At 44.5% G+C, this 13,389-nt stretch overlaps 1 protein-coding gene across 3 annotated transcripts in view; it reads right to left on the bottom strand.

Annotated features, from left to right (window-relative positions):
* Nucleotides 1-13,389, bottom strand: part of MCC (MCC regulator of Wnt signaling pathway) — a 452,211-nt gene that overhangs the window by 95,982 nt on the left and 342,840 nt on the right. For all 3 annotated transcript variants that reach the window (XM_077290460.1, XM_077290469.1, XM_077290479.1), the window contains 2 exons: nt 5,120-5,283; nt 3,347-3,553 (listed from right to left, as the gene is read on the bottom strand). In XM_077290460.1, the coding sequence (XP_077146575.1) occupies nt 3,347-3,553; nt 5,120-5,283 (371 nt within the window). The remainder of the gene's footprint in view (nt 1-3,346; nt 3,554-5,119; nt 5,284-13,389) is intronic.

Below are 13,389 nucleotides of genomic sequence, written 5' to 3' on the forward strand. Positions count from 1 at the left end.
CTGGTGACCCCAATCCGCATGCTATCCCCTATTCCATGGATAGGGGATAGCTTGTATTTTTGGGATAACCCTGTAAACATAAATGATATGCTGAATTATTATATTGCTAGGCTGGTCCAAGATACCAGTCCAAGTGTTAGACTAGGAAAGTGATATGTGAACTGGTTCCTGTGGCTAAACCTAAATTGGAGCCCTGGAAGCAGAAATCTAAGAGGTTGCTATGGAAAATGTCTCCACTTTCCCTTTACACCGCTTTTCATCAATAAGCCCCAGCCCATTTTCCTATAATGGCAAATGTCCAACACAGTGACACAATGAGATGAAGTGTTAAGGTGCAGTGAATATCGGAGTGGAGAGTGAACCGTAAGGAAACCGAGGGTGATCCGCCGAGACGAGCTTCGCTGCCAAGGTATAAACGACCTGATGTAATACAGACGGCAACAACAATCTGTCTACTGGAGAACGCCAATCACAACTACTGTACCATAATGCAATGAAACATTCTGCATTCAGGCAGCAAATTAACTGATAGCAGCCGAGGGGCAATCAATATCCCTGGCAGGGACACAGCCTGCTACAAGTGCCAGAGCCCATGTTACAAGCAGCTGGAGAATTCTACAATTTGTGATTATTTATGAGCAGTTTTACAAGGAAATTAATGTGCCGCACATTTTAGTACCAAAAGGGAAAATTGTTGCTTACAGGATATGCCCTATTTACAGATGTAACACAGCGGGCGATGCCATGACTGGTAGCATGGGCAAATCTAACCAACTGTCCCTTGAAGGTCAGTCAGCAGTTCTACTAGTTCAGCATGAAGAGAAATGGCTGCCGTAGGGCTCTGCAATGGAGATTGGAGATGGTGGAGCAGTGTCCACGCTGGACACAATCATCAGACTTATGTACAGTGTATGGATTCACAACAGGTCTTCACTGCAAGCCATGTTGGGACTGGTTGGGATTTTTAGAAATTTTCTGAAGAAAGTGAATGGTTATATAAAAAAAAAAATTAACCACCATTCATCTGTTAGGCTACGTTCACATTTGCGGCCAGCGCCGCAGCGTCGGGCGCCGCAGCGGCGCCGCATGCGTCATACGCCCCTATATTTAACATGGGGGCGCATGGACATGCGGCGCACTTGCGTTTTGCGCCGCATGCGTCGCTGCGGCGCCCGCGTCGGGGCGCAGAGGACGCAGCAAGTTGCATTTTTGCTGCATCCAAATTCAATGAAAAAAACGACGCATGCGGCGCAAAACGCAGCGTTGTGCATGCGTTTTGCTGCGTTTTTGTTTGCGTTGTGCGCTGCGGCGCCGACGCTGCGGCGCACAACGCAAATGTGAACGTAGCCTTAAAAGGGTTTTCCCCATGAACAAAGTACACTGTAGTCACTAAATCTTGGATTAACAATAATTCCACCATTGGATGCGTTAATAAAAAAATGTTCCCGTGCTGAGATAATCTTATAAATGTGTCCCTGCTGTGTACTGTGTAATGGCCGTGTCGGACTGTTCTCATCATACCACAGCTACTGGGCAGGGGAGGAAGCAGAAGAGTATACAGACAGGACAGGATCACAGCTGATTCTTTCCGTGAGGTAAAATATCTCCCTGCCTGTTCTTAAAACATTTTTTACCTCAAAGAAAGAATCAGCAGTGATCCCCAGCTGTGATGTCTGTATACTCTATTTTGCTCTTTCCCCTGCCCAGGAGATGTGGCATGATCAGACCATGTCCCTGCACGGACAAGACACGGACATTATGCAGTAATATATTGATGAACATGTACTTTGTTAGTGGAAAAATCCCTTTACATTCTCTGGAATTTCTGGGACGCTTCATTGATGGGTTTTCAGAAAGGATTTCTCATATATCATTCATGTAGCTGCCGCAGCCAATCACTGGCTTCCACTGTTACATGCAAGCAGTACTGAGGCTGTAAGGAACATTAAAAAAAAAAATAATCCCATCCAACTCCTCCAATATATTGGTTAGGATGCTATACGTGGCATCTGTACGGAAAAAAAAACCCTCTATGCCTCAGCATGAAATTGGACAGTGGGGCCTCACAGAAGCCTATTGCTGAGTGGTTATATGTAGCTCATATAAACCAGTTCCATTTATCTATATGTTCAGCAGTGGCGTACCACCAATGGCGACAGGTTACGTGACTGCTATAGGGCCTGTGAACCAGGGGAACCCGGTATCAGTCCCCGCACTCCACCCATCAGCTCCCGCACCGGGCCACCCCTCCACCTGTTAGAGCCCGCACTTCGCAAAGTTAGCGCCCGCAACGGGTTCCCCCTCCCGTCGTCAGTGTGACCAATAATGATGGAGGAGGAAGCATCAGCAGACCCTTCCACCCCCATAATTCTTCCTCAGCGTCTGAAGTGTAAGAGCAGCGGTCGCAAAGACGTCATTACAGCGTGCCCGCTGTTCTGAAATGTGCAGCGCTTCACACCACACACTCAGAAGACCGGAGTATTGGGTGAAACAAGGAGAGGTGAGTATTGCACTTATTTTTTTTTTTTTAATCAATGACTGGTGGTCATAATAGAGTATGGAGGACCAAGGGTGATGCATTATATTGTATGAAGGATCATGGGGGGGTGCATTATATTGTATGGAGGACCATGGGGGTTCATTATATTGTATTGAGGACCATGGGAGTGCATTATATTCTATGGAGGACCATGGGGAGCACATTATACTATATGGAGGCTATGTGGGGCCATTATAATATTTGAAGGGCTATAATGGGGGGCCATTTTACTGTATGCAAGCAATTATACAGTATGAAGGTTTGTGTGGGGTCCATCATACAGTGTAGAGGGCTTTGCTTGGGCCATTATACTGTGTGTAGGCCCATTAAACTGCATGGAGGGCTGTGTGGGGATCACAGTTGGGTGACCATACTGTGTTGGCGTACTTTTTGCCTTGGGAGTTGAGGAGGGGTACCATAGGATCGTTATACTGTGCATGTGGAGACTAATGTGGAGTAATTCACCATGGAGGTAAGGTATCATACTGTGTTTGGGGGGCACTTTTGTTGGCATCACACTTTATGGGGGCAATGAAGGAGGAAAATTACTATGTAAAGGCTGGAAAGTTGTGAGATAAGCTCTTTCGTGACCTGGACAATTATTTATTTTTGGGGGGCCCAATTAGAACTTCTGCCCCTGATGTTCAGTACTGGCGGTCACCTGTTTCTTAGACCTTCATTATTGTGCTAAAGCTGTTGGTGATCATGCAGATGCTGCCATGTGTGATCACAGTATATCAAGTTGAGGAAACAAAGTCATATTTTAGCAGCAGACAGTGAACATCATGAAACTAAAAACAATCATACCCTTCGGCGTAGTCTATCCCTTTCTTCTCGGATGGCATTCATAGTAGACTTGGTCCTATTAAGATCTTCCTCTTTGCTGCAGAGCATGGCAGTCAGGCTTTCGTTTTCTTCCCGCAGACCAGCCAGCTCTTTCTCCCATCGCGACCTCTCTTCTGCCAAATTAGGATATAATTCACGACCCAGGACACCCTCTATTTCTTCAACCGTCTGGCAAACAAAAAGCACACTGTATTATTACAACAGACTATCTGAGATCAAGCAGCTGATAAGGATACACATTATATTCAGTAGACATGTGGACTACCCTGTGTGATTGGGAATTGAGGTGGCCAAATACGTTAGATAAATGTTGGCCAAACAGCTGATTTCAGCAAGGCTGGCCGACCACGTAATGTGTGCAGCAAAAGCCGGAAAAAGGAATTTTATGCCTGAGCCTTTTGTCCTTAAAGGGAACCTGTTAAATCAAAAATAGTATCTGATCTGCAGGAAGGATTTTATAGAGCAGGAGAAGCTGATCAGATTGATACATCATTTGTGGGAAGTTTCAGTAAAACTTGCACTGTGTTCATTGAAATACCTGGTGTTTGTATGCCTACGAGTGGGTATGATTCTACATAGAGATAACAGTCAATGACTGAGCAGGACCACCCACTGGACACATAAGCATATAAACACCAGGGATTTCAATGAATAAATAACAAGTTATACTGAATCTTTTCAGATAAACCTATACAATCATTCGGCTCAGCTTTTCTTTGTTTATATGTTATAGGTTCCCTTTAAGGGAGATATGTGTGGCAGTGACTTGGGGTACCGTCTCACAGTGCCACTTTTGTCGCTACGACGGCACGATCCGTGACGTTCCAGCGATATCCATACGATATCGCTGTGTCTGACACGCAGCAGCGATCAGGGACCCTGCTGAGAATCGTACGTCGTAGCAGCTCGTTTGGAACTTTCTTTCGTCGCTGGATCTCCCGCTGTCATCGTTGATCGGTGTGTGTGACACCGATCCAACGATGCGTTCGCTTGTAACTAGGGTAAACATCGGGTTACTAAGCGCAGGGCCGCGCTTAGTAACCCGATGTTTACCCTGGTTACCGTCCTAAATGTAAAAAAAAACAAACAGTACATACTCACATTCCGGTGTCCGTCAGGTCCCTTGCCGTCTGCTTCCCGCACTGACTGACTGCCGGCCGGAAAGTGAAAGCAGATCACAGCGGTGACGTCACCGCTGTGCTGTGCTTTCACTTTACGGACGGCAGTCAGTCAGTGCGGGAAGCAGACGGCAAGGGACCTGACGGACACCGGAATGTGAGTATGTACTGTTTTTTTTTTTTTACATTTACGACGGTAACCAGGGTAAACATCGGGTTACTAAGCGCGGCCCTGCGCTTAGTAACCCGATGTTTACCCTGGTTACCCGGGGACCTCGGCATCGTTGGTCGCTGGCGAGCTGTCTGTGTGACAGCTCCCCAGTGACCACACAACGACTTACCAACGATCACGGCCAGGTCGTATCGCTGGTCGTGATCGTTGGTAAATCGTTTTGTGAGACGGTACCCTTACTTTCCCTCACCCCATGGAGAACACATGCACGCCTGACTGAGTCGAGGATGCATGAAGGCTCGGGAGGAATAGCCGTAGACTGAACCGAGCTACCGAGGATAGCCACATTTACATTCATCATGGCAGCCCCTGATGTATGAATACATTTTCTGTAAAATTCTTTAACGTATTTTTACACAGTGTGTAGACATGTAAGAGGATTACCTTAATGGCCAGGTCACAGTGTTCACTTGCTGTTGTGAGCTGCTCGATGTGTCTATCAACGTCCGCCACTGACAGATTGCAGCTACTCTTTTTTCTCCCACAGACGACATTTTCTAGGCCTGTCAGTACTCTCTGCAGCTCAGAGTTCAGGTCACTGCAGGTGTCTACAATGAAAAAAAAAGAAATTAAAATAAAAGGAAATCCGAAGTCCCAATGTAATGATGACCTAGAGGAGTGTGGGCTTAACACCTTTATGACCGGGCCAAATTTTACAGTTCTGATCAGTGTCACTGTATGTAGTAATAATTCTGGAACGCTTCAAATGGTCCCACTGATTCTGAGATTCTTTTCTGTGACACATTGTACTTCATGATAGTGGTAACATTTATTCAATACGACTTGCGTTTGTAAAAAAAATGGAAATTTGGCCAAAATTTTTCAATCTTCAAACTTTTCATTTTTTTGCCCTTAAACCAGAGAGTTATGTCACACAAAATAGTTAATAAATAACATTCCCACATGTCTACTTTACATCAGCACAATTTTTGAAACATTTTTATTGTTAGGAAGTTCTAAGTGTTAAAAGTTGACCAGCGATTTCTCATTTTTCCAACAAAATTTACAAAACCATTTTTTTTTTTTAGGGACCATCTCACATCTGAAGTGACTTTGAGGGGTCTATATGGTAGAAAATACCCAAAAGTGACACCATTCTAAAAACTGCACCCCTCAAGATGCGCAAAACCACATTCAAGAAGTTTGTTAACCCTTCAGGTGCTTCACAGGAACTAAAGCAATGTGGGAGGAAAAAATGAACCTTTAATTTTTTTCACAAAAAATTAACTTTAGGGTATGTGCAGGCGATCCGGAACGGTCAGCGCTTTGGACGCAGCACATGTTCAGTGCACCCTAAGCGCTGCCGTCTATTGAAAGAAGGTGAATCGCATGTGTTCACTGAACCGTGCGGATTCACCACATCTAATACATTGTATGGGTGAAATTTCTCTTGAAGAGAAGGTGACATGCTACGGTCTGGAAAGACTAGCTGCATGCCCTTCTCCGCGGGTCAGCTATGGGCTTCTCTGAATGCATAGTGGACACGGGATTTCTTAAAATCCCATCCACGATGTTGTAACATCTGGACTCTTCAGGTTGGATGCTGCACAATTACGCAGCATCCAACCCGCAACGTTTACTGATCATGTGCATATACTCTTAGACCCTTTTTTATTTTCACAAGAGTAACAGGAGAAAATGGACCCCAAAATTTGTTGTGAAACTTCTCCTGAGCACGCAAATACCTTATTTGTGGGGCAAATCTACTGTTTGGGTGCACGGCAGGGCTCGGAAGGGAAGGAGCGCCTTTTGACTTTTTGATTGTAAAATTTGCTGGAATAATTAGCAGACACCATGTCGCGTTTCGAGAGCCCCTGATGTGCCTAAACAGTAGAAACCGGCCAGCAGGTATCTGCATGAGCACTGAGGACACCAATTTTTATTTTCCAGGAAGAGGATGCCGGGCTGGGGGATGGATCAGGAGGGTCCAGGGAATGCAGAGGTACCGGGATGTCTCGGGGGGGTATCATATCTCTCTCCTCTGACATGTATATCATGTCAGAAGAGAGAGATCATTGTAACAGCGGGAACACTTTTTTTTTGTGATCGGGGATCGGAAAATCAGGCCCTGATCAAGTTCTCCAGTGACTCCGCTACCCCCGGTAGCCAAGACACTGGAGATTTTCCGACTCTGGGGGGCTACAGCCTTATTCCTGATCACCGTTTTAAAATGGCGATGAGAGAATAAGTAGCTTTAGCTTCCACGGTTTTAATGCCTATTGGAGGTCCTTAAGGGGTTTTCCCATGAACAAAGTTAAATTTAAAGTTGATTTTAAATCAATAGACCTTGGATTAATAATGACTTCCACAATTGGATGTGTTTAAAAAAAATGTTCCTGAGCTGAGATAATCTTATAAATGTTCCCCTGCTGTGTACTGTGTAATGGCCGGGTCTGACCGTGCAGTAACATGGTCTGATCATACCACATGTCCTCGGCAGGGGAGGACGCAGAAGAGACTATACAGATAGCACAGCATGGGATCAAAGCTGATTCTTTTTGTTAGATAAAGCATTTCCCTACCTGTCTGTATACAAAGATGTGGTATGATCAGACCATGTCTCTGTACTGTCAGACACGGCCATTACACAGTACACAGCAGGGGCACATTTATAAGATTATCTCAGCACAGGAACATTTTTTAATCACATCCAATTGTGGAACTTGTTATTATTTCACGATCTATTGATTAAAATTAACTTTATATAGCACAGCAGGGTGTATGGAAGCTAACATCAGGAAATGACCTATTGTGTTTTTTGTGTTACAAGTGTTTTTTGATGGCAGTGTCTAACTAAAAATAAATAAAATATATAGCAATCTTGCAATTTCACACTCGCCACTCGGGCCTTTTTAGACTAAAGGCCCCGTCTCACTAAGCGATTTACCAACGATCACGACCAGCGATATGACCTGGCCGTGATCGTTGGTAAGTCGCTGTGTGGTCGCTGGGGAGCTGTCACACAGACCGCTCTCCCCAGCGACCAACGATCAGGGGAACGACTTCGGCATCGTTGAAACTGTCTTCAACGATGCCGAAGTCCCCCTGCAGCACCCGGGTAACCAGGGTAAACATCGGGTTACTAAGCGCAGGGCCGCGCTTAGTAACCCGATGTTTACCCTGGTTACCAAAAAAAACAAACACTACATACTCGCCTTTCGGTGTCCAGGTCCCTTGCCGTCTGCTTCCTGCTCTGACTGAGATCCGGCCGTACAGCGAGAGCAGAGCGCAGCGGTGACGTCACTGCTGTGCTCTCACTTCTCACTGTACGGCCGGCAGTCAGTGAGAGCAGGAAGCAGACGGCAAGGGACCTGACGGACATCAGAAGGCGAGTATGTACTGTTTGTTTTTTTTGGTAACCAGGGTAAACATCGGGTTACTAAGCGCGGCCCTGCGCTTAGTAACCCGATGTTTACCCTGGTTACCAGTGAAGACATCGCTGGATCGGTGTCACACACACCGATTCAGCGATGTCAGCGGGGCCTCAACGACCAAAAAAAGGTCCAGGCCATTCTGACACGACCAGCGATCTCACAGCAGGGGCCTGATCGCTGGTACGTGTCACACATAGCGAGATCGCTACTGAGGTCGCTGTTGCGTCACAAAACTTGTGACTCAGCAGCGATCTCGCTAGCGATCTCGCTATGTGAGACGGGGCCTTAATTCTAGCCCTTTTAGGCAGGAAGAGCTTTCTGGACTACAATGACTGGTAACACCTCTACACACAACCTCCGATCCTCACAAGATCTCCTTCTCTACTCCCCTCTTATCTCCTCTTCCCACAATCGTATACAAGATTTCTCTCGCGTATCACCCCTACTCTGGAACCCTCTACCACAACACATCAGACTCTCGCCCACCATCGAAACCTTCAAAAAGAATCTGAAGACTCACCTCTTCCGACAAGCCTACAACCTGCAGTAACCACCGATCGACCAAACCGCTGCATGACCAGCTCTACCCTCCCCAACTGTATTCTCACCCATCCCTTGTAGATTGTGAGCCGTCGCGGGCAGGGTCCTCTCTCCTACTGTACCAGTTATGACTTGTATTGTTCAAGATTATTGTACTTGTTTTTATTATGTATACCCCTCCTCACTTGTAAAGCGCCATGGAATAAATGGCGCTATAATAATAAATAAATAATAATAATAATAATACACACAGCTGATAGTAAAGATCTGCCAATCACAGTTGTGGATGTCACACCTGACCCTGCTCCTCCTCCCTTCAGTGACCTTTGCACAGGCTCAGTAGACACTTCAACATAAAAGATAGGGTTAGAGTCTGACTATTGTGGCTATGAAAATTAAACAGATAATTAGAATATAAAAAAGTGGCCAGAGCTAAAATTGAAAGATTTCTTCTTTTGATTTTTAATACATATTGCGGTATATAAAAAGTACACTTGATATAAAAGGCTGATTTAAACAATAGGTCATTTTCTGATGACAGCTTCCTGTCAAGCGATCTCTAAGGCCTCTTTCACACTTCAGTTGTTTGGCGTCAGTCTAAATCCGCCATTTTCCTCAAAAAACGGATCCGTTTTTTTTCGACTGATCCGTTTTTTTTTCCCCATAGACTAACATTAGCGACGGATTGTGACGGATGGTCGTCCGTTCCATCCGTCATGCGACGGATCCGTCAAAATTTGGCGGACGTCATCTAGACATTGACGGTCATAGCAATGTTTTTTGTCTGCGTTGAAATGGCGGATCGCGACGGATCCGTCGCGTCCGTCATTTCATAGAATGGCCACCTATGGGCGACGGATGCGTCGCGACCGTCATTTCGGCGGATCCGTCGCCCCAATCCGTTTTTTCAATTTTTTTCAATTGTGCATGCTCCAAAAAGTATATACAACCCCCGAGTAACGGATCCGTCAAAAAAACGGATCCGTTACATCCGTTTTTTCAACTATTATGACGTATCTGTCGATCCGTCATTATGTCGGAAGTGACTGACGCCAAAAAACTGAAGTGTGAAAGAAGCCTAAGCAAACAGTTTGAAGCTTTTGGAACATAGATCCCGACGGCTGCCATAAACAAACTTCCCATTGTCATTTTCATTAGAGCAAACCATAGACATCACCTGACGGTGTACATGATCTTTTCACCACATGTGTATATGTTTCTTTTCACTACATATTCTTTAGATAAATTACAGTACGTAAAATATAGAATTAAGAATTAAATCACGCTGATTGCCAGCCGGCTTCCCGCAGTAAGGCAACGGGGAGCCAGCTGTCAATTAACATGATATCAGCAGTGAAGCTCCTTCAACAGAGCAGAGGGAAAGAGAAGGCACTGCTCTGTTGACATGACGTCACTGGAAGAAGGCGAATCACTGGCAGGAGCAGCTTATCACCCCTTTGAACTGGGACAGATCATCACAGGCCAGAAGAAGCAGGTAGTTCGTTCGCTATACCCATCCTGTAAGTTCTTAACTGTTGGGAAAAAATAACAGGAGTCCTGGATTTCACTTACAGCCAAGATCTCCATTTCTAAATGACAGTTTTTAGCTTTTCGCATGCCACAAGATTCTGCACCTGACAACTAAACCACCATGTGGAAGCGAATTAACACGTGGCTGACACATTCTGCTGTGGAGGAAAATGACAGAAGGAAATGGATATAATCGGAGATGGACAATTGTATGCATGGAGATCAGTAGAATGTAAGCCTCTTCCCTCTCTACCTTTGTTAGTTTATTGTAAGTGATATTTGTATTTTGCTATAACCCTTTCTCATGTATTGCACCATGGGATCAATTGTGTTATATAATTAATAATTATGTGCAGATCTAGCAGATCTACGTAAACAGGTGTGTTAACTCACAGAAGAGTAGGTACTGGCACACACAAAATTCACACAAGCTGCACCAAAATGCACTTCATGATGCAAAAATAGCATTTGGTTCTACAGGTACACACATTGTGAGTCCAATAATCTTTGATAAAAAGTGTGAACACAACTCTATGAACAATTTATCTGATTACAAGTGTCACGGGTTCCTTCTCCGGTATCACACAATCAACAGAGCAAGAGAATAGTGAACAACATATATACGATCCATCACACAAAGGATAAAATATTCCAGAACACGAATGCATTTCAGTAACAGGATAAAAGTCCAACAATCCAGCACAGAGGATAACAGTCCATATTCCCTTCTTTCTCTCTGATATGCTCTTCACATCATGGTTCCACATCAGACTGATCTCTGTGTCTCACCTCCCTGATATGTACAAGTCTCCCCCCTCATTCACAGGCCAGGAGGGGGAAGGTCTCAGGGGCTCATTGTTTCAACAAGCTAGGTCAACATGTCATTAGCAAACAACATTATTCACTGACCCTGTGAAGAGATAACAATACAGAACTGTGGGGAGAATATCAGATGGCAAATAACTCATCCTACAAGATACAGTAACACCATGATAATCAGTAAAATAGAAATATACACAAAAATGATACCCATATAGCATATCACACCATCACAACAAGTATGACTATACCTTCTTTTAGAAAGAGCCATTATTTTCCCATGCCCCACCATGATATACAATGAATAAGTAGGTATCGGTGAGGGGGTGGGGGGCAACATCACATCTTACATCAGTCATGTGAAAACACACTAGTAAGAAACCAAGTAATACTACAACACATTTAGTTCACATCAACCAGTGTAAAATCACAACAGCGTCAGGTCAACAATGGCGAGTACTCCAAATCAAGATGACCACTGATGGAACATGTGTTGGACAGAATTGTGTTTTTTTAATGAAATGGATGGAGAACCTCATTTCAGTTTGGGTTATCATTCTGAAAATAACCCATTTAAGTATGATTACCATGGGAATATGCTTTCACTATGTAATGGAACACACTGCAGATAATTCAGCTGGATTTCATGCAGAGATGGGCCATGGTATTAATAAAACTTAGACCTTTTCATGTGTGATGCCGCTTGGGAAAAGCGGTGTCTAGGTTCTATGTAATATGTTTCTTCAGTGTCCTGCTGCTTGCTGAATTTCACAAGTTTCACAGCTTTTTCTTTGGCGTTTCATATTATTGCTTTATCAGGCGTCTCGCCTGGGAGAGGAGGATGCTTGCTACATATTAGATCTTCAGCCAATACATGACATTCACATAATAGGTAGAGGTCTTACTTTGAAAGGGATGATTGAGAATGCGGAGTGTGTTCAGTTATCCCAGAAGGCACACTAGATACTGATAGATTATGTCAAACTCCACTTTGCGCTCTTTAGTGGCAAAGGAGACTCCATTTAGGCATTATTACTCCGGGGTGTAATAAATGAAATGAATAGAAATATACACACTATTACAGAAAGTAGCAACGTAGCAGTAAGAAGTACAGGTACGTGTCCAAGAAAAGTGAGTTACCAATGACAGGCGTAAGAAATCATATTTTTTATGTATTTTACTGCTGTTTAGAGGAAACGATTAGTTATATATACCAAATTTAAGCAAATCTAATAAAACCAAGCACAGCACACTCCAATATCCTCAATGCTTATTTATAGCATGAAAAAGCCAATCTGTCATTAGAGGTACCACTCGGACACCATGTGTGAACTCCAAATTCCATCACACAGGTGTCTCTGCCGGTTTATGGCCGGAGCTAGGGAACCTAAACAAGGTGTTTAACTCCACAATGGAGATTATATTGGGGGTGCATTGCCTGACTTGTATCGCAATGACAATTTGTACTTCTAATGATGGGACGTATATATATATATATATATATATATATATATATATATATATATATACACATATATACAATGAAGGTAGTGGAATATGCTGCTTGGTTTTATCAAGAGTACAAATGTGCAAACATAATTTATTATTTAAAATTAGGACATAAAGCAAGAACAAGATAATTGAGGTATCATGGCAATACATCATGGCGACGGGGGCTCACCGCTTGCTGCCCATGTGCTGTGCTGGTATCGCTATATTGACGACATTCTGTTTTTGTGGGGGGGGTCTGCACACCAGCTCGAGGAATTTATGAGGCACCTTAATGAAAATTCTCTTAACATATATCTTACCCATCAGAGCAGTATGACCGCGGTCGACTTCTTGGATGTCCACCTGGAGGTAGATTCTGACCGGCGCATCCAGGCGGACGTCTACCGGAAGCCGACCGCTGTCAATTCTTTACTGCATGCCTCATCTGCCCATTATCCAGCCACCATTAGGGCCGTCCCGGTCGGACAATTCCTCAGGGTGCGGCGGATTTGCTCCACTGAGGCCAAATTCGAATCACAGGCCCTGGACCTAAAGGACAGATTTGCTGTCTGTGGGTACAGTCGTAGATCCATTAAGGCTGGCTACGACCGGGCACGATTCACACAACGCAGTGATCTATTGCATTCGAGGGCCCGACGCCGTACTGTGGGTGGAGATGGATACATTAGATTCATCTCCACCTACAATCATGAATGGGAAAATATGCGGGCTATTATGAAAAAACATTGGCCGATTCTTCAGGCCGAACCATCCCTGTGTGCCACCCTGGGCACTGCTCCCCTCATGACCCCCAGACGGGGTACCAATCTCAGTAACTTGCTCGTGAGGAGCCACTATGTTCCAGCTCCTGCAAGGAACTTCTTTGGCACAAGTGGCCCC

Source organism: Ranitomeya variabilis, chromosome 1 (genome assembly GCF_051348905.1).
Source record: "Ranitomeya variabilis isolate aRanVar5 chromosome 1, aRanVar5.hap1, whole genome shotgun sequence".
NCBI classification, from domain to species: domain Eukaryota; kingdom Metazoa; phylum Chordata; class Amphibia; order Anura; family Dendrobatidae; genus Ranitomeya; species Ranitomeya variabilis.